The sequence below is a fragment of the Amblyraja radiata genome, chromosome 2, assembly GCF_010909765.2.
Source record: "Amblyraja radiata isolate CabotCenter1 chromosome 2, sAmbRad1.1.pri, whole genome shotgun sequence".
Taxonomy (NCBI): Eukaryota; Metazoa; Chordata; class Chondrichthyes; order Rajiformes; family Rajidae; genus Amblyraja; species Amblyraja radiata.
Genome location: NC_045957.1, coordinates 29,408,437 through 29,431,415, shown reverse-complemented (window position 1 = coordinate 29,431,415; position 22,979 = coordinate 29,408,437). Strand labels below are relative to the sequence as shown.

General features: G+C 44.5%; 1 protein-coding gene across 5 annotated transcripts in view; it reads right to left on the bottom strand.

Annotated features, from left to right (window-relative positions):
- The window catches only part of dpp6 (dipeptidyl peptidase like 6), a 1,023,588-nt gene that overhangs the window by 289,307 nt on the left and 711,302 nt on the right, over positions 1-22,979 (bottom strand). For all 5 annotated transcript variants that reach the window (XM_033044183.1, XM_033044163.1, XM_033044144.1 and 2 more), the window contains exon 3: positions 9,697-9,795. In XM_033044183.1, the coding sequence (XP_032900074.1) occupies positions 9,697-9,795 (99 nt within the window). The remainder of the gene's footprint in view (positions 1-9,696; positions 9,796-22,979) is intronic.

Here is a 22,979-nt window from a genome sequence, read left to right as displayed (position 1 = left end):
TATAAAAAAAAACATGTTTTCTTTGTTTTTCCAGTTAAATTAATTTGTATATACAAGGAACTGCAGATGCTGATTTATAAAAAAAAAGGCACTAAGCATTGGAGTATGTGTGAAGACGGGTCCCGACACGAAATATCACCTATACAAGTTCTCCAGAGATGCTGCCTGATCCATTGAGTTACTCCAGCATTTTGGGTTTTTTTGGCAAATTAATGTGTACATTATCATGAGAAGAATAAATCGGGTTAACACGCAAAGCCTCTTGCTCAGAGTAGAGGAATCAAGAAACAGGAAATGGTTTTAACCTGAGGGGCAAACTTTTAACACGAAGTGTGGTGGGTGTATGGAACGAGCTGCTGGAGGAGGTGAGGCGGGTGCTATCACAATGTTTAAGAAACATTTAGACTTGTACATGTATAAGACAGGTTTAGAGGGATATAGACCAAACGCAGGCTGGTAGGACTTTTGTAGATGGGCATGTTGATTGTCTTGGGCATGTTGGGCTGAAGGGCCAGTTTCCACTGTATGACTGTGACTCTATTGCCAAATGTAACATTTAGTATAACCATCAAACTTCAGTATAATGTTAGAATGATTTTGGATCATAACCTATGTACTTATTACTAGTAAGTTGTTGCAAGTTTTACCACTGCAGCCGAAAATAGATTGATTGCAAAATCTCTCACCATTTGTGAGTGACCTGATTTCAAGCAAGTACAAATTACTTTACAAAAACTATGCAGAATCATTTGCCGGTTGCATTGAAGTACAGTAGTTAACTTCTTAGCAAATCTAAAAATAAAATTAGGATTTTAAGTGTCCTTGCTCCTGAAAAAAAGAGCAAGTAGCAGAGACTTCAATTGGTGATTAATTCACTCAGGGAGCAAGGCTGATTTTGTGAGCAGAGCTGTCTGCAAGTGCAATGTTTTTTTAACCTTGTGCAAAAGTCTGCAGAAAGTTAATTTGCATTGAAGAAAACTTAAACCTAACATTCTGCAAACCTTGCACCAGCTTGACACAAAATGCTGGAGTAACTCAGCAGGTCAGTCAGCATCTCTGGAGTAAAGGAATAGGTGATGTTTCGGGTCAAGACTGAATACTGAAGAAGAATAGGAAATCTGTCCTATCCATGTACCTGTCTAAATGTTTCTTAAACGTTGCGATAGTACCTGCCTCACCTACCTCTGGCAGCTTGTTCCATACACCCACCAACCTTTGTGTAAAAAAGTTGCACCTCAGGTTCCTATTAAATCTTTCTACCCTCAGCTTAAATCTATGTCCTCTGGTCCTCGATTCCCCTATTCTGGGCAAAAGACCCTGCACATTTACCCGATCTATTCCTCTCATGATTTTGTACACATTCATTTGAAATAAAAACATCCACAAAGTCCTGGAGTAACTCAGCGGGTCAGGCAGCATATCTGGAGAACGTGGATAGGTGATGTTTCGGGTCAGCACCCTTCTTCAGACTCTTCGGAGTATCTCCAGCACTTTATGTCTTTTTTTTAATAAACCAGCATCTGCAGTTCCTTTCTGCACACTGGCTTGCCTGAAGAAGGGCCTGAAGAAGTCTGAAGAAGGGGCTCGACCCGAAAGGTCACCTATTTCTTTTCCACAGAATTGCCGCCTGACCCGCTGAGTTACTCCATCATTTTGCATCTATCTCCAGCTTGTCTAACTTGGGCTGAACCGTGTTGGAGGTAACGAGCATCCAGTGAACTGCTGCCTGGCATTTAGACACCAGAATAAAGCAGCTCCTACAAGTTGATTGATTATTGATTGATTGATTGATTGATTGAAAGATACAGCATGGAAACAGGCCCTTTGGCCCACCGAGTTCATGCCGACCATCCATCACCCATTCGCACTAGGGGTAATTTGCCGAGGTCAATTAATTTACAAACTCACACAATTCTTTGGGGTGCGGGAGGAAACCAGAGTACCTGGAGGAAACCAATGTGGTCACAGGAAGAATGTGGAAACTCCACATAGACAGCACCCAAGGTCAGGATAAAAATGTCTCCTCATCTTAGTTCGAAATGGCATCACGTTAATCAACGTTCATACCGCTAGGTTGTAAGCTGCCCAAGTGGAATATGAGGTGCTATTCCTCCAATTTTTGCGTGGCCTCACTCTGGCAATGGAGGTGGCCCAGGACAGAAAGGTCAGTATGGGAATAGGAAAGGAAAATGTTTGGCAACTGGGAGATCGCGTACACCAAGGCAGACTCCATCTGCAGTTCTGTCTAAGGTAATTTTCTCAACATAACTCAAACACAGTCTACACTATGCGTCTATCAGTGCCCGTACACTGTGGCTCAGTCTTGGTATCTGTGCCACCATTTTAGAAATAATAGAACAGAAATTTGTCTGCATTATGAGAAGTCCATTATAGCGGACATGTGGAATCTTGTGCTCGTACAATGTGAGCCCTGCTGTCATAATCAAGGGGAACAACATGCATGGAGCTTTTTGCTCCACCGGCTCCACCACCTTAAGCCAGAGGAGATGGTCACTGTTAGAGGGAATTTTGGGTTTTACCTCTACCTTGAATCTGGCTTCATGTGGGACTGAGTTGCCCTCTTAATTGATTAGTATGGTTGGCAGGGGTTATGGGGTGAAGGCAGGAGAATGGGGTTGAGAGGGAAGATAGATGTTTATAAATTGCATGAGCAGAATTAAGCCATTCCGCCCATCAAGTCAACTCTGCCATTCAATCCTAGACATCTATCTTTACCTCTCAACCCCATTCTCCTGCCTCCTCTCCATAACACTTGACATCTGAACTAATCAAGAACCTATCAATCTCCACCTTTAAAATATCCATTGACTTGGCCTCCATAGCCATCCGTGGCAATGAATTCCACAGATTCACCACCCTCTGACTAAAGAAATCTCCTTTCTAAAGGTACGTCCTTTTCTGAGGCTATGGCCTCTGGTCCTAGACTCTCCGCAACACACATTCACATCCACTCTAACCAGGCCTTTCATTATTCAGTAAGATCAGCCATGATTGAAAGGCGATGGGGCAAATGGGCCTAATTCTGCTCCTAGAACTTATGAATTTAATTATATCTGAGATAGGAACAGACACAACAAACATCGCGTAAAGCAGTGGTGAGTTTCTCAACCAAATTGGTTTATGTAATGAGCCTGTCCCACTTACGCGACTTTTTCGGCAACTGCCTGCACCCGTCATAGGTCGGCGTCAATGTTCAACATGTTGAAAATTCGTGGTGACCAGAAAGACGCTACGACTCTTTGGGCGACTGAGGAGACTACTCACGACCATACAGACGACACCTTGGCGACATGTCGCGGGGTGAAGCCTGTATGGTCGTGAGTAGTCACCCAAAGAGTCGTACCTTGTTCTGGTCGCCGCTAGATTTTCAACATGTTGAACATTTTCGGAGACCTGCTGCGACTATGACGGGTGCTGGCAAGTCGTCGAAAAAATCACGTAAGTGGGACAGGCCCATAAGGCCTTAATAGTGTGCTGGGAGTTAACTAGGCATAGATTTGTAACTACATTTCCAACATTGCAACATAAACTCTTCAAAATTATGTAACAGACTGTAACTGGGAAGCACAGTGGCACAGTCTCACAGCGCCAGAGACCCAGGTTCAATCTTGACTTTGGGTGTTCTCCTGAGTGAAGTTTTCACATCCTCCCAGTGATCATGTGGGTTTTCTTCAGGTGCTCTGGTTTCCGCCTACATTCCAAAGATGTGTGATGTTCTTGGGTTAATCGGCCTCTGTATATTGCCTCTAGTGTGCAATGATAGGACGAGTACGTGAAATAACATGGAACTAATGTGAACCTGTGATCGATGGTCAGTGCGAACTCGGTGGGCCAAAGGCCCTGTTTCCATGCTGTATCTCTAAACTAAAAGTGAACTAAAGTAAACTGCGCCACAGGCCAGAATGTCCTGGTGTTTACAAAGGGTGTTAAAATGAGCCAAGAACTTTCTTCACCGAAGGACGGACCTTTCGAAAATCCAGGTTCCTTCCCTGGACTGATTTAATTCTTTGCACGCCGCTATTTCTGGTGCAGTTTTCGTTTCTTGGAGAGAAGGCTCACATGCATAATTTATCAGACTGCCTTCTTCACAGAAAATTGCTCATTTGCAGAGTTAGATCATGCAAAGTATTATCTCTGGCCTCCCAGGGATCTGCTGAAAACAGTAGATGCATATCTGCTCTCAGGTGGCAGTCTACAATTATAGATAGATAGATATAATTTATTGCCACACAGCCAGGCTGGTGGAAATGTGGGTTGTCTGCAGCGATACAATAGTAAAGAACACACAACCACAATAAAACTGTAACACAAACATCCACCACAGCATTCAACACTGTGGTGGAAGGCACAAAAATTGGCCAGTCCTCCTCCATTACCCCCCCTTGGTCAGGACCAGAGTCCAGAGTCAGTCCAGGATCGGCTCCACCATGGTTTAACAATGATTCCCAGTGATGGGTGTACTATCATTTAAGAGCATGGCAGGTATCCAAAAGGAAACCTACAGAGTCTTATTCAGATATTTTAGACTTTTCAAACAAAATTGCTGATTCTCTAGACCCAAGGAACTGCAGGTGCTGGTTTACAAAAAAATATACAAAATGCCGGAGTAACTTTAGACTTCAGAGATGCAGCATGGAAACAGGCCCTTCGACCCACCGAGTCTGCCCTGAACAGTGATAACCTGTACACTAGCACTATCCTGCACATGCGGGACAGCTTACAATTTTCAGAAGCCAATTAACCTACAAAACCTGCACGTCTTTGGAGTGCGGGAGGAGACTGGAGCATCCGGAGAAATCCCACGTGGTCACGGGGAGAATGCACAAGTTCTATACAAACAGCACCTGCAGTCAGAATCGAACCCGGGTCTCGGTCGAGAAACCGAGAGTAAGGTCTAAGAGTAAAGTCTCGAGGAGGCTGAGGGGTAGCCTGATGGAGGTGTACATAACTCCGAGGGGCATGAATGGGGTAGATGGTCAGAATCGAGAGTGATGGGAATGTCAAGGGCATAGGTGGACCGTCAAGAACGATTGGGGGACCCGGCAGCATGGAAGGGGTGCAGCGACAGGCAGAGGATAGGACTGCTCGGCGCCGGAAACATGGCAACATTTGTGTGCTGCCTGGATGAGGTATGTTATATGATTTTACCAAGTTGCATGAAAAACAAAGCATTTCACTATACATCGGTGCATGTGACAATAAAGTATAATCGAATCATTCATTGAATTGAATTTTTACCCAGGGTGGGGGTTGTCTACCATGAGAGCGCAGGGAATTAAGATGAAAGGTAGAATGAATCAGAGGGGATTTGAAGAGGAATTTTCTCCAACAGATGGTAGTTGGGATCTGCAGGCATAACAACCTGTAGATGTTGGAATCTTGAATCTTGGTGGACTATAGAATGTACCACACGAAGAGGTGATGGAGACAGAGGCTCTCACAACACTTAAGAAACATCTGAAAGAGCACTTGGATCGTCAAGACATTGAAGCCAACAGAGCAAATGTGGGTGAATGGAATGAGTAGAGATAAGCACAGTGGTCAGCACTAACATGGTGGGCCGAATGGCCTGTTTCTGCGCTGTGCAACTCTATGACAGTACAGCAACTACTATTTCAAAAAGAGACCAGTGGTTGTAAAGCACATTGGATCATCCTGAACTCATACTGTAAGAAGCTCTATAACGAATACATAAAATGATCGCATAATTAATTTGCTGAAAAATTGAGGTTTTTTAAATATCCGGGGTAGACATAAAATGCTGGAGTAACTCAGCGGGACAGGCAGCATCACTAGAGAGAAGGAATGGGTGACGTTTCGGGTTGAGACCCTTCTTCAGACATCTTGATATCCATCTTGACAGTAGGGATAGAACAACAGAACCGTTCAGACACAGAAGGAGGTGGTTTGAAGTTGGCCTCCCGTAGATCAATCATACCAGACCTGTTTCCCTGCTCCTTCCCCAAAGCCTGGTAAATTATTCACTCTCAAGAGACAAAAGACAATAGGCAATAGGTGCAGGAGTAGGCCATTCGGCCCTTGGAGCCAGCACCTATCCAGTGACTATCCAGTTCTCTTTGGAAAGCCCTTTTCTTTATCCATTATTCTTACTGGCAGTGGATCCCATTGCATTAACAGTAACGAACAATGACAGTCATAGAGTTATAGAATGATGATAAATGATAGCAGGCCTGTCGGCCCATCGAGTCTATACTGACCATCGATGTTACACAAATCCTACATTAATCTCATTTTTTTTACTCTCCTCACATTCTCTACAACGGAATGAAGAATGAAGAAGGCTCCATATGACTCGAAGCATTACTTATCCATGTTGCTAGAGATGCTGCCTGCCCCACTGAGTTACTCCAGCATTTTGTGTCTATCCCTCATTATAGCTAATACACTGTTTAATGGAGCCATGCAGCACTGAGTTCCACACTTCACCACTCCAGCGAGTACTGGTGACAAGATAAGTTCCCGTTGTTTTTCTTTCAGTTACAAATTCCAAGAAAAAGTTTTTAAGCCAAAGCTTAAAAAAGTATCAACATTGGAAGAGTGGTTGGGATGCTCCGGGGAGAAACACAGGCCATTTTCAATGGATGTCCTGACACTCACCTGTTCTCTCACGATAGTGTCACATTAACCTCTGCCTGCATCATCCTAGAGTTTTCAACACTAATCAATAACACAGCATCGGAACAGGGCCTTTGGCCCGTCAAGTTGACACGGTGGCACAGCAGTAGATTTGCTGCCTTTCAGCACCCGAGACCCAGATTCAATCCTGACCACGGGTGCTGTCTGTACAGAGTTTGTACATTCTCCCCCTGGCCGAGTGGGTTTTCTCCAGGTGCTCCGGTTCCCTCCCACGGTCCAAAGAGTGCAGGTTTGTAAGTTAATTGGCTTCTGTAAAATTGTCCTTGGTGTGTAGGATAGTGCTAGTGTATGGGGTGATCATTGGTCGGCACAGACCCGGTGGCCGAAGGGCCTGGTTCCATGTAGTATCCCTAAACTAAGCTGTAACAGGTGCGAAGGATCGTTAATGGTCTTTTAAGTTGCGTTTGGAGACGTTTAAAAACAATTGAAAGTTATGAGCAGTTGAAAATATAAATATAGTTGTAACTAATTCAGGCAGCACAGCTGGTAGAGCTGCCATTTACAAGAGCTAGAGTCCCAGGTTCGATCCAGACCTCGGGTGTTGTCTGTGTGGAGTTTGCACATTCTCCTTGTGTCTATGGCAGCTCTACCAGCTGTGCTGCCACAATTAGTTACAACTAATATCATATTTTCAACTGCTGATAACTTTCACTCATTTAAATGCTGCTTCCCGAATGCCATTGTAAATCCATCACACTGTTTTACAGCTGGCAAAAAGCTTTGGGTCGGGTGCAGTGGGAGGGGAGAGGGACAGCAGGAATAGTATGGCCTCAGTGCACGACAGTGGAGCCTCAGTCCATGTTGCCCGTGCCTGGGATACCCCATTAGTGCGGTATTGCTTAAGGGACAGACCACAGAAGATGATTCCAGGCGATGGTACTGTCCACATAATTTTTCACAATCCAATACAATACAATACAATAACACTTCATTAGCCAAGTATGTTTTCAACATATGAGGAATTTAATTTGCCAAGTCATTCATACGATTAAAAAGCCACGGAACACACAAAATACATTTTAACATAAACATCCACCACAGTGACTCCTCCACATTCCTCACTGTGATGGAAGGCGAAAAAAAGTTCAAATCTCTTCCCTTCTTTGTTCTCCCGTGGTCGGGGGCATTGAGCCTTCCGTTGACGGGACGATCTTGACTCCCGTAGCCGGCGGCATTTAGACCCTCCGCATAAGGGCGATCAGCTCCCTGCGCCGAGTGTGTGGACTCCGGGTCGGGCCATCGAAACTTCTGCGTCGTTGGAGCTACCCAACATCTATGGCCGTTCCCGAGACTGCGAGCTCTCGATGTAAATTCCGCAGGCCGCGGTTGGCGCGATCCCAGGCAAGGGATCGGCTCTGATATTAAGTCCACGCCCTGCGGTGTTGCTCTAAGTCAGTCCTCCAGCTCCAGGATGTTAGGCCGCAGAGCGACCAGAGATATGATCTGGAAAACCAGTTGCATCTCCGGCAAGATGGGAGGTTGAAAAAAAGTTTCCCTCGACCCCCCTCCCCCAACACTCACACGCCCCTGGTGGTACATGAAGATTAAACTCCATCATCTATTATGGCCATGAAAAGCAAAGGATGCCTCTGGAACATGGAAGCACTGAGTAATGAGGGCTTGCTGATGCACCCAGCAGTTTAACTCCACTTGGTGTAACAGTGTGTAAAAGGCAATCATTCCAAAATCCTAGGAGTCCATTAATCCTGAAACTTTACCTCACCTGATCCAACAATGGTAATAAATCCAATCGGTGTTAATGATTTTCATTTATCATAGCAGCAATGTCAAGTGTGTCTTCAGGGACTCTGAATCCCTGAGAGACTGTGTATTATAATAATATAAAATCTCAAATAATTTATTCTTGAGGGACGGTTGAAAAGATGGGCACACCTGGTCATAAGTTCATAGGTTATAGGAGCAGAATGTGGCCATTCGGCCTATCCAGTCTACTCCGCCATTCAATCATGGCTGATCTATCTCTCCCTCCCAACCCCATTCTCTTGCCTTCTCCTCATAACCCCTGACACCCATACTAATCAAGAATCTATCAATCTCCACCTTAAAAATATCTATTGACTTGGCCTCCACAGCCATCTGTGACAATGAATTCCACAGATTCACCAGCCTCTGACTAAAGAATACTAAGCATATCTGGACAGATGGTTTCTTGCCTTCCATCTGCTAGATGAATTGCCAGTTTAATAAATGTATTGCATGTTCTAGCTTTAGTATAGCTTAGAGATACAGCATGGAAATGAGCTAACTCCGACTAACAGAGTCCACGCCGACCATCGAATACCCATCCCCACTAGTTCTATGTTATCCCACTTTCGCATCCACTCCCTACCCACTTTACAGAGGCCACCTCCAAACCCTAAACCTACAAACCCGGCCAGTCGTTGGAAACAGGCCCTTCGGCCAACTGAGTTTACACTGACCAGTTATTCTTGTACACTAGCACTATCCTTTAGTTTAGTTTAGTATATTGTCATGTGTGCCAAGGTACAGTGAAAAACTTTTGTTGCATGCTAACCAGTCAGCGTAAACACTATACATGATTACAATCGACAGCCACAGCTACAGATACATGATAAAGGGAATAATGTAATGGAACAAAGTCCTATTAAAGATAGTCTGAGGTTCTCCAATGAGGTAGTAAGTAGTTCTAGTTGTAGGTAGGATGGTTCAGTTGCCTGATAACAGCTGGGAAGAAACTCTCCCTGAATCTGGAGATGTGTATTGTCACACTTCTAGACCTCTTGCCTGATGGGAGAAGGGAGAAGAGGGAGTAACGAGGGTGAGATTCGTCCTTGATTATGCCGGTGGCCTTGCTGAGACAGTGTGTGGTGTGAGGTCACAGGGAGAATGTGCAATCTCCACACAGATAGCACCCGAGGTCAGGATCGAACATGGGTCTCTGGTGCTGTGAGGCACAGCTCTACCAGTTGCCCACAGTGCTGCCAGCTGTGCAGGACACTCAGATCATTCAACCCCCAGCCCACCCCTTACACTTACCGTTGATCCACTCAGCCTCAACATCATGAATCTTGAATTCTTCAGTGAAGAGATCGTCGATGGTGACCTTCGCCTTCAAGGCCAGGCTGTTGTCTTCAACTGTGGACAAATACAAACAACACATGGCAACGTTAGATACACCCACAATCGCAGAGGCAGACGACATGAGAAAAAGGCTCTGGGCAAAAGAAATAGTTGTTCCCGTGTTTTGAAATTGCTTAAATTGAATATTTAATAACCTAACGACGTAGTGGGAGATGTGTTGCAATTTCAAGAACGTTACCACCAATTATTCCATCAGCACTTTCACCTTTGCCGGCATCAGCCTCATCTAAAGAAAACTCTCGACCTGAAATGTTACCTACTCCTTTCCTCCAGAGATGCTGCCTGAAGGGTCTTAACCCGAAACGTTACCCGTTCCGTTCCTCCAGAGATGCTGCATTTTGTGTCTATCTGCTGCCTGGCTTGCTGCGTTACTCCAGCATTTTGAGTCTATCATCAGCCTAGAGTTTTATATATCAATAAAAGAGCATCAAAATAGGCCCTTCAGCCCATCAAATCTATGCTGGCCATTAAGTAAGTAAGAATATGTTTATTTTGGTCCTGGTCATTTGACAATTAAATACTCTTAACTCTTAAATGTTATAGAGTTACAGTCATAGAATCAAACGGTGAGGAAACAGGCCCCCTTCGACACAACTTGCCCAGGCCAACCACATGCCCCATCTACACGAGTCCCATCTGCCTGCATTTGACCCATATCCATCTAAACTCATCCTATCCATGTACTTGTCTAAATGTTTCTTAAATGTCAGGATTGTACCTGTCTCAACTACCTCCTCCGGGAGTTCATTCCATACACCCACCACCACCCTTTGTGTAAAAAAGTCACCCCTCGTGTTCCTATTAAATCTTTCCACCCTCACTTTAAACCTCTGTCCTCTGGTTCTCGAATCCCCTACTCTGGACAAGAGACTCTGTGCATCCATCCGATCTATTCCTCTCTTGATTTTGTATTCCTCTATAAGGTCACCCCTCATCCTCCTGCGCTCCATGGAACTGAGTCCTAGCATGCTCAACCTCTCCCTGTAGCCCAGGCCCTCGAGTCCTGGCAGCATCCTCGTTGTTACTGTGTTGCCTGCTCTGTCAGCTCATTCCAGATACTAACTACTCTTTGTAAGGAAAGATTACCCCTCCTGCCTCTCACTTCAAATCCATGCTCTCTGTTTCAGACATCCCTCCAATGGGGAATAGAGTTTGACTCTCCACCGTGACGATGCATTTCACAATTTTACATTCCTCTGTCATGTCAGAGATTATTATCTGAATGGTGTCAGGTTAGGAAAGGGGCAGGTGCAGCGAGACCTGGGTGTCCTTGTTCATCAGTCACTGAAAGTAAGCATGCAGGTACAGCAGGCAGTGAAAAAAGCTAATGGCATGTTGGCCTTCATAACAAGAGGTGTTGAGTATAGGAGCAAAGAGGTCCTTCTGCAGTTGTACAGGGCCCTAGTGAGACCACACCTGGAGTATTGTGTGCTGTTTTGGTCTCCTAATTTGAGGAAGGACATTCTTGCTATTGAGGGAATGCAGCGTAGGTTCACGAGATTAATTCCTAGGATGGCGGGACTATCATGTGATGAAAGAATGGTGCGACTGGGCTTGTATTCCACTGTAATTTAGAAGGATGAGAGGATATCTTATAGAAACATATAAAATTATAAAAGGACTGGACACGCTAGATGCAGGAAACATGTTCCCGATGTTGGGGGAGTCCAGAACCAGGGGTCACAGTTTAACAATAAAGGGTTGGCCATTTAGAACTGAGATGAGGAAAATCTTTTTTCACACAGAGAGTGGTGAATTTGTGGAATTCTCTGCCTCAGAAGGCAGTGGAGGCCGACTCACTGGATGCATTCACAAGAGAGTTAGATAGAACTCTTAGGGCTAGCAGAATCAAGGGATTTGGGGAGAAGGCAGGAACGGGGTACTGATTGTGGATGATCAGCCATGATCACATTGAATGGCGGTGCAGGCTCGAAGGGCTGAATGGCCTACTCCTGCACCTATTTTCTATGTATCTATGTATCCTTCACTAGAGGGAAATTATACCATGAAATATCTCGTGATAAGCCTTCCAATCCTGGCAACATCCTTGTGAATCTTATAATTTAGTTTAGAGGTGCAACATGAAAACAGGCCCTTCGGCCCACTGAGCTCACGCCAACCGTTGATCACCCATTTCACACTGGTTCTACATTATCCCACTTTCTCATCCACTCTTTGCACCAAGGGCAATTTACAGAAGTCAATTAACCTACAGACCTGCACGTCTTTGCAATGTGGGAGGATACTGGAGCAGCCGGAGAAAATGCACGCGGTCACAGTGAGAACATGCAAACTCCATACAGACAGCATCCGAGGTCGGGATCGAACTCGGGTCTCTGGCATTATGAGGCTGCAGCTCTGCCAGCTGTGCCACTGTGCCGCCACAACCTGTCTAGCTTACTGTATGTCTCACGTAAAGATATTCTTAGAGGCATATGAAGCATGGAAACAGATCCTTCAGCCCATCTTGCCCATGGTAACCAAGATGCCCATGACACTAGTCCCACCTGCCCACATTTGGCCCATTCCCCACTATGCCTTTCCTACCAATGAACCTGTGAAAATTAGTTTTAAATGTTGTCACTCTTTTAAAGAGATGGGAATTAAGAAATCACAATTATTTCATCTGTTTGCAGAATTTGAAGGGTTCTGACCCAAAACATCAACTGTCCATTTCCTTCCACAGATGCTGCCTAACATTGCCTGAGTTCCCCCAGCAGTTTGTTTGCCGATCTCTGAGCATCGTTTGTTTTTCTTATCAAATAAAGCCGCATGGGAATGTAAGGGAGGGAGTGGGACAGAGGTGAAAATGGAAGGATAGGAAATGAGAATGAACACAAGCAAATGGAGGCAAGAGGAGAAGATAAAGGAAGAAAAAAGTGGAAGACAAAGCCTGGGAAGAAAATAAAGTGTGAAGAGGAATGATAACTCAATAAGCTTTGAAGACCCACTGTAATGGCAATTTCTTAACTTTCCAATGTCCATCTTTTGATCACCATTACCAATCGGGGATGTAGAAGAGATATAGCTTACGCACTAGCAGATAGTAAAAACGAATCTTCCAGTCGCTATTTTTTGATTAATTCGTCTGTTTCATCCGTATCGTGTCGTGTAGAGTTGTGTGGCATCGTGTGGTAAAAACTGTTGTCTCCACCATCCCTTGAGGCTAAACTGACTGCCCACTATCTGTGGCTACGCCAGCCTCCTCAGATGTAGACACGCCCTTCTACGTATCAAATCCCACCCACAAGCATACAAAAAAGATAAAACTAGAAATATCTAGACATGGCTATAATATACTAACAGCAACTAGCATAAGCATAAATGGTTCCTACACCCCCTACTGTCATCTGCTATGTTTAGTGGGTAGCATTTACTTTTTAATTATTTATTAATTATTGAGATGTAAGCAGCACTGGTACCAATTCCCCATCTTTAAATGGCCTTGAATTATGTTAGACTATATCAGAGGGCAGTTAAATGTCAACCACATTGGTGGAGTCTGTGGGTCAGACTGAAAGAGGAAGGTAGATTCCTTTCCCTTGAAATGCACGAGTGAACAGTATATTTTTTTCTTCACAGAATTACAGCGCAGTTGCAGCAGAAAGGGAGGTCATTCAGCCTGTTTAGTTAATTCCTTCACCCACCTTCATCCTTTGGGGCGGCACAGTGTCGCAGCGGTAGATTTGTTGCCTTACAGCTCCAGAGAACCGGGTTCGATTCTGACTACGGGTGCTGTCTGTACGGAGTTTGTACATTCCCCCTCTTCTCGCGGGAGAGTTTTCCCCGGATGCTCCAGTTTCCCCCCACACTTCAAGGACGTGCAGGTTTGGAGGTTAAGTGACTTTGGTAAAGATTGTAAAATTGTCCTTAGTGTGTAGGATAGTGCTGACATATGTGGTGATCGTTGGTTGGCGTGGACTCTGCGGCTGAAGGGCCTGTTTCCGCACGGCATGTCTGAATTAAAATCCCATCCCATCCCATCCCACTCCTTCACCCTCTCCTCATGGCTCCGCAAATACTTTCCCTGCTAATGCTTATCCCACTTAATTTTGAATGATACCTTGTTATTTTGTGGATTCCATAACAGTTTTTGTTTGTTCCAGATGTATCATAATAAATTAATTGGAATACTCCAATGCAGTGGTGGGAATTGAACTCACACTTCTGCAACATTCAGTCAAGATGTCAGCATTCCCAGATCAGTATCTACGGTACAATGAAAATCTATTTGGAAGGATCAGTTGACTAATGTTTGAGGATGTCGAGTCTCAGCTATCCTTTAGACTTTAGAGATACAACGTGGAAACAGGCCCTATGGCCCACTAAGTCTACGCCGACCAATGATCACCCCGTACACTAACAGTAGCCTACACACTCGGGACAATTCACAATTTACAGAAGCCAATTAACCTACATACCTGCACGTCTTTGGAATGTGGGAGGAAACCGGAGCACAGGGAGAAAACCTACGTGGTCAGTGTGAGAATGTGCAAACTCTGCACAGACTGCACCCGCAGTCAGGAACAAACTCAGGTCTCTGGTGCTGTGAGGCAGCAACTCTACCGCTGCCCCACTGTGCCATCTGCTTCTGTTAATGTCAGTCACGATGTCAGCATTACTAGACCAGTATCTACATGGTGCAATGAATATTTGTTTGGAAGAATCACTGAATAGTGTTTAGTCTCAGCTATCCTTGGGTAAGCCTTTACTGGATTGTTAAGTGAAGGTGTTAAACTCACTGAGCTTCTTGTCATATATTTTATGATGCTGATAAAAGCAAGGTATTAAATTGACAGTGTGATCCGTGTAAGCTTCCAGAATAGAACAGTCACTATGAAATGCTGGAGCGAACATTTGGAGAAGGTAACTTTCCATCTCCATGCATCTCGTGCAAAGTGTACTTTTGAACAGGTTCAGACACAATGTCCATCTTTGTCCTGCCTCTCCCCTTGTCCAGCTTTCTTCTCTCTCCCCTCCCTACAATCAGTCTGAAGAAGGGCCCTGACCCGAAACATCGCCGATCCATGTTGTGTCGGAAGAAACTGCAGATGCTGGTTTACACAGAAGGTAAACACAATATGCTGGAGTGACTCTTAGCGCTACAGGCAGCATCTCTGAATAGAAGAAATGGGTGACGTTTCAGGTCGATTCAGACTCTCAGTTTGAAGGGTCTCGTCCAGAAACGTCACCCATTCCTTCTATCCAGAGATGCTGCCTGACCTGCTGTGTTACTCTAGCACTTTGTGTCCTATTGTGTAAACTAGCATCTCCAGTTCCTTGCTTCTACGAATACATTTGCAAGTTGTCGTTGGTTGATAAGTGATCATTGTGAATTCCTGCAACAGCTGAATGCTAATAACTTGATTTGTGTCATAGTGGATTCTCTCATCTCTCTGAGCAAAGGGACTGACTGACTGGCACAGTCATCTGGGAGTTAAAATTGAGATCAGTGGGATTTGTTTTCCCACAGATCTGTAAATATTTTCCAAAGTACCACATTCAAAAGAGTTAGCACATTGCATATTAAAATCTGCAACCACATGATTGATGCTTATCTGTTTAAAGACAACAATGAAGTAAAAATACAGATGCATACAAAATAATAGATCAGGGCAGGTTTCACAAATTTCTTTTTGAAGACAAGAAGATGGTAATTGGGGCAGTGAGATGCACATACACACAATACACACCAGCACGGAGCTTTATCTGCTATGTGTGTATCAGTGGAGACTGGACAACAATACCACAGACAATGGCCACACTCAGACACGTGCGCTCTCATGCACGAGATCTCACATCCTCGCACCACAAGGAAACATATCTCTAGTTTCCTCACACCCTCCCTCAACTTGCCTAACCAAATTGTGCAATTATGTTTCATCCAGCTATTTTGTTCACGCCACTGCTCCATGCTCAGATGGGCTTCACTCATTCCATTCATGAGACGTGCCTGTCAATGGCCAAGCCATGATTTATTGTCCATCCTTACATGCCACTGAATTCAAAGGATGCATTTCTTTGCCTTTCACGGAGATGAAATCCGCTAGATTTAATGCATGTATACATAGTTATGACGCGTTCTCCCCAAGTGCCGCTCCGATCCCTGTCGCCTGCAGGCAGGCCAGAAGAAGCCTACGATTAGAGGCAGGGCAAGCTAGCTTTAGAGATACATAGCGGAAGAAGATCCTTGGGCAACCAAGTCCACGCCAACCATCGATCACCCGTACACCAGTTCTGTTTTCCCAGTTTCGCATACTACACACTAAAGGCAATTTACAGATGCCAATTAACCTACAAACTTTTAGCATGGATTTTCTAGGGATTATCTGTGGGAAAAGGCGTGCCTTTGGAATGTGGGAGAAAGCTGGAGCACTCAGAGAAAACCCATGCATTCAGAGGGTGAACATACATGCAACACCCGTAGTCAGGGTTAAACTCAGCGCTGTAAGGCAGCAACTCCACCACTGTGTTACCTAGCAAGAATTTTAATAGCATTTAGAATTTACTGAGAATAAACATTATACCTCAACTCCCAAGGGATATCCTTACTCTAGTTGCCGTGGAATTTGTGGTGTAGAGAGGTCTCTTGGGAGATTGAATACCATGTTTATTCCCAGTGAATTCTAAATGCTATTATAATGCTCTTCAAAACTTCCATTCTTTTCTCCAAAGGTTATATCCATCAGCGTGATTTTGTCCGCTTGGAGATGTATAATTTGTATTTGTCTTCTTTGCGCATTCTTTAACGTATCATGAGCATTTAATGGCATTGGGCCTGTACTGGCTAGAGTTTAGAAAGATGAGAGGTGAATCTCATTAAAACATCAAATAAGGCCTGGATAGAGTGGATGTGGAGAGGATGTTTCCAATCTAGGACGAGAGGGCACAGCTTCAGAATAAAAGGACGGACCTTCATAAAGGAGATGAGGAGAAATTTATTGAGTCAGATGTGGTGAATCTGCAGAATTCATTGCCACGGACAGAGTCAATGGATATTTGTAAGGTGTAGATTGACAGGTTCTTGATTAATACGGGTGTCAGGGGTTATGGAGAGAAGGCAGGAGAATGGGGTTGAGAGGGAAAGATAGATCAGCCATGATTTAATCGTGGAGTAGACTCGATCGGCCGAATGGCCTAATTATGCTCCTGTGACTTATAACACCTCAGGACGGAAATGATCATTAAGCTTTTTCATGGATTTCCCAGAGTTTATATGTGGGAAAAGGCAGGAAAGGTTGTTGATCCCTCAGAGACACTGTTAATAATGGTGTTGCCATGGTAGCAACTAAATTTTTTTTTAAAGCAACGAGGACAATATTATACAGTTCACCATCTGCTCTGCCTGCAGTTGGCCAGATACAAGCACTTCCGATCAATAGAGCTTCTGTGAGAAATAAAGAGGGAATTCTACTTGCATTCTGCTGCCAAATGCCTATCCACCTCCACTCCCATCACATCGCTGTTGAAGACATGAAACATGCACAACAGCAATTTGCATGTACTCTCACTAACTTAATCCACGGCATTTAATTTTTTCAGAGATACAGCATGGAAACAGTCCCTTTGGCCCACCAAATCACAACAACCACGCTGTTTGCTTGCATTTAGCCAAGGCGTCAGGAAAGATTAGTTTTGTTTAGTTAAATTTAGTTACGTTTAGTTTAGAGATATAGCATGGAAGGGGTGATCTTATATCTAATAGATCGGGTAAATGCAGAGTAGAGGAATCAAAAACCAGAGGACATGGGTTTAAGGTGAGGGGTGATAGATTTAATGGGAACCTGAGGAGTAACATTTGACACAATGGGTGGTGGGTGTATGGAACGAGCTGTCGGAGGAGGTAGTTGAGGCAGGTGCTATCGCAATGTTTAGGAAACATTTAGACAGGTACATGGATAGGACATGTTTAAAGGGATATGGGCCAAAAGCAGGCAAGTGGGAACAGTGTAGATGGGGCACCTTGGTCAGTGCAAGCAAGTTAAGGGCCTGTTTCCACGCTATATGACTCTATTTACAAGGTTGCAGATGATACAAAGGTGGCTGCGATTAAGAATATGGAATAAGATGTTACGAGGCTTCAAGGGGATTCAAACAAGTTGAATGAGTGGGTGAGAACATGACATTATACAGAAAAATGTGAGGTCATCCAATTTGGTGTACATAACAGAAACATGTAGTATTTGTTAAATGGTGAAAGCTTAGTTTAGTTTAAAGATACAGTGTGGAAACAGGCCATTCAGCCCACTGAGTCCACGCCAACCATTCATCACCCCCATCCACTCATTTCTCTGTTATTCCAGTTTCGCATCCTACACACCAGGGGCAATTTACAGAGGTCGATTCAGCCACAAAACTGCACGTCTTTGGAATTTTCATAAATTCATAAGATTAGAGTAGAATTAGGCCGTTCGGCCCATCAAGTCTACTGTCATTCAATCGTGTCTGATCTATCTTTCGCTCTCAAGCCCAAATGTGGGAGGAAACCGGAGCACTCAGAAAAAAACCCCATGTGGTCACAGGGAGAGCGTACAAACCCTGTACTGACAGCACCTGTAGTTAGAATTGAACCTGGGTGTGTGTTGCTGTAAGGCAGCAACTCTACTGTTGCACGACTGTGCTGCCAAGGGTAGGTTGGGTAATGTGATATTCAAAGGAACCCGGGTGTAGTTGTACACATGTTCACAAGGTAAGTGATTAGGAAGGCAAATGGTCCTTTATTACAAGAAGGTTGGAATGCCAGAGTAAAGCCCCTGTCCCACAATGCGAGCTTACCCAAGAGGTCTCCAGAGTTAAAAAAAAAATCAAACTCGTGGTACTTCATCACGAGTATTTTTTTACCGTTGGACATTTTTCACAGTGTTGAAAAAACTTCACGAGTTACTGCGTTTCCCGAGTACCTGCCGTTAGCATTATGAGCTGCTACGAGACATCCACGAGCTCCGACGTACCCGCCACGTACATTCTACGTACTTACCACGAGTTTGATTTTTTTTTAACTCGGGGGAGCTCTTGGGTAAACTCGCATCGTGGGACAGGGGCTTAAGGAAGTCATGTTGCAATTGTCCAGGACCTAGTGAGTGCTTTTGGACCATTGGGCACAGTGTTGTCTTTTCTAACACAGGATGTTCTTAGCCTGAGAGGCTAAGAACAAAGATTCACTGGACAGCTACTAAGGATGGTGTGTTTGTCACATGATCAGAGATTGTTTTAAAAAAAATAATGTTTCGTTTAGTTTATAGACACAAACTGCTGGAGTAACTCAGCGGGTCAGGCAGCATCCCTTGAGAAAAAGAATGGGTGACGTTTCAATAGACAATAGACAATTGGTGCAGGAGTAGGCTATTCGGCCCTTCGAGCCAGCACCGCCATTCAATGTGATCATGGCTGATCATCCCCAATCAGTACCCCGTTCCTGCCTTCTCCCCATATCCCCTGACTCCGCTATTTTTAAGAGCCCTATCTAGCTCTCTCTTGAAAGCATCCAGAGAACCTGCCTCCACCGCCCTCTGAGGCAGAGAATTCCACAGGCTCAACAATCTCTGCGAGAAAAAGTGTTTCCTCGTCTCCGTTCTAAATGGCTCACTCCTTATTCTTAAACTGTGGCCCCTGGTTCTGGACTCCCCCAACATCGGGAACATGTTTCCTGCCTCTAGCGTGTCCAAGCCCTTAACAATCTTATATGTTTCAATGCGATCCCCTCTCACCCTTCTAAACTCCAGAGTGTACAAGCCCAGCTGCTCCATTCTCTCAGCATATGACAGTCCCGCCATCCTGGGAATTAACCTTGTAAACCTACGCTGCACTCTCTCAATAGCAAGAATGTCCTTACTCAAAATAGGGGACCAAAACTGCACACAATACTCCAGGTTTCAGGTCAAGACCCTGCTTCAGACTAAGAGTCAGGGGGAGAGGGTAATTAGAGGTATGAAAAGAGAACAAATGAATGAAAGGTATGAAAAGGACATATCAAAACCAGAAATGATGATCAAGGAATGATAGAGTCCACAATGGTCCATTGTGATAACAAGTAGATACAAACAGTGAAACTAAGCAGGACGACAGCGAAACTAGTAGGACGTCTGTGGTAGGGAAGGGATGGAGAGAGAGGGAATTTTCGACTAATTTCAACAGGATGACACGGTGGCACAAAAGCAGAGAAACCCGGGTTTGATCCTGACATCAGGTGCTGTCTGCACAGAGTTTGTACGGTCTTCCTGTGGCCGCGTGGGTCTTCTTCGGATGCTCCGGTTTCCTCCCGCATTCCAAAGACTTTCAGGTTTGTAAGTTAATTGGCAACTGTCAATTGTCATAGAAACGTAGAAAATAGGTGCAGGAGGAGGCCATTTGGCCCTTCGAGCCAGCACCACCATTCATTGTGATCTTGGCTGATCATCCACAATCAGTAACCCGTTCCTGCCTTTTCCCCATATTCCTTGATTCCACTAGAGCTCTATCTAACTCTCCTATAAATTCATCCAATGAATTGGCCTCTACTGCCTTATGTGGCAAAGAATTCCACAAATTCACATCTCTCTGGGTGAAAAAGATTTTTTCTCATCTCAGTTTTATATGGCTTCCCCTTTATTCTTAGACTGTGGCCCCTGGTTCTGGACTCCCCCAACATTGGGAACATGTTTCCTACATCTATCTTTAGTCCATTTATAATGTTATACATTTCTATAAGATCCCCTCTCATTCTTCTAAATTACAGTGAATACAAGCCCTGTCTTTCCAATCTTTCCTCATACGACAGTCCCACCATCCCGGAGATTAACCTCGTGAACCTACGCTGCACCGCCTTAATAACAAGGATGTCCTTCCTCAAATTTGGAGACGGAAACTGCAAACAATACTCCAGATATAGTCTCAACAGGGCTCTGTACAACTGCAGAAGGACTTCTTTACCCATATACTCAAATCCTCTCATTATGAAGTAAACATGCAGGTTCAGTCCCTGGTGTGTTGGATGGAACTAGTACATGGGTAATCGTTGGTCGGCATGGACTTGGTGGGCTGAAGGGGTTGTTTCCACACTATCTTTAAACTAAACTAAACCTCACAGCACCAGGGTCCTGGGTTTGATCCCGATTTCAGGTGCTGTCTCTGTGGAGTTCGCAGGATTCCCCTGTGAGTGCATGGGTTTCCTCTCATATTCCATAGACATGCACGCTTGCATGTTAATTAGCCTCGGTAAAATTGCCTGTACTGTGGTTGCGAAAGCGGGGTAATGAAACAACTGGTGTGAATGGGTGATCGATGGTCAGCGTGGACTCGGTGTGCCAAAGGGCCTGTTTTCATTCTGCGTCTCTGAACTCGAAACCTCCGATGAATGGAATGCTCGGTCATTCCAACAAGCATAAAGTGAGATTTTGTTTTAGTTTTTAGAGATATAATAATGTAGAAACAGGGCCACCGAGTCGGTGCTGACCTACGATCACCCATACACTAGTTCCATCCTAAACAACAGGAACAACTTACAGAAGCAAATTAACCTACAAACCTGTACGCCTTTGGAGTGTGGGACAAAAACCGGAGCATCTGGAGAAAACCTACGCGGTCACAGGGAGAACGTACAAACTTCGTACAGACTGCACCCGTAGTCAAGATCGAACCCGGGTCTACGGTGCTGCAGTGGTACACCACTGTGCTGCTCCAAATACAAAATGAGATCTATTTTTTTAAATACTAGTTCTTGGAACATTAACATTTACACGTGTCATCCAAAGCTAACAGAATGCTCATTGCATGAAGAGTTGAATACAAAAGTGAGAATACTAATGGGCCAATTATACAGTTCACAGCCCTCCTCTGGAGGACTGAATATGTTATATGGGAAACAAATGATGCAATGCTGAGGCTTTATAAGGTGCTGGTCAGACCACATTTGGAATATTGTGAGCAGTTTTGGGCCCCATATCAGAGGAAGGATGTGCTGGCATTGGAGAGGGTCCAGAGCAGGATTACGAGAATGACCCCAGGTATGATTGGGTTAACATATGGTGAGCCTTTGAAGGCACTGGGCCTGTACTCGCTGTAGATTAGTGGGATGAGGGGGGACCTCATTGAAACTTACTGAATTGTGAAAGGCTTGGATAGAGTGGATATGGAGAGGATGTTTCCACTAGTGGGACAGTCTAGGACCAGAGTCACAGCCTCAGAATAAAAAGACGTACCTTCAGAAAGGAGATGAGGAGGAATTTCTTTAGTCACAAGGTGGTGAACCTATGGAATTCATTGCCACAGAAGGCTATGGAGGCCAAGTAAATGGAGATTGATAGATTCATGATTAATAAGGGTGTCAAGGTTTAAGCGAAGAATGCAGGAGAATCAGGTTGAAAGGGAAAGATAGATCAGCCATGATTGAACGGCGGAATAAACTTCATAGGCTGAATGGCATAATTCTGCTCCCATAACTTATGAACATGAACCTACGAAAAGAAACTACAGATTTTAGAATCATAGCAAAATGTTGCACTCCTGTTTAAAATGGAAGGAAATAAACCAACAAAGATACCCGTATAAGTTGTACAGGACATAGGTGAGATTTGTTCATCCTGCTATAGGAAATATGTTAAACTGAAATGAATGCAGAGAAGGTTTACGATGATGTTGGCAGGTCTTGTGGGTCTGAGCTATCGGGATAGGTTGGACATTAGGATTTCATTCCTTGGAGCACAGGAGGCTGAGGGGTGACCTTCTAGAAATGTACAAAATCATGTGGAGAATAGATAGGGTGAATGCACAGAGTCGTTTAGCCAGAGTAAGGGAATCAAGAACCAGAATCCATAAATTTAAGGCGAAATGGAAAAGATTTAATGAGATCCCGAATGACAACCTTTTCACACAGAGGGTGGTGGGGATATGCAGAGAGCTGCTGCAGGAGGCAGGTATCATCACAACATTTAAAAGACATTTGGACAGGTACATAGATAGGAATGCTTTAAAGGGATATGGTCAAACACAGGCAGGTGGGACGAGCGTAGATGGGGTATCTGGGTCAGCATGGGCAAGTTAGGCTGAGACGCCTGTTTCTGTGCTGTATGACTCTATGACTCTAATTGAGGGCTATGGGGAACTGGCACTGCAGAGCAGTTAAGGCCAATGCAGATGAACCATGAACCATCATAGTGAACAGTGAGGCAGGCTTCAGTGCCTGGTGGTTTATTCCTGCTCCT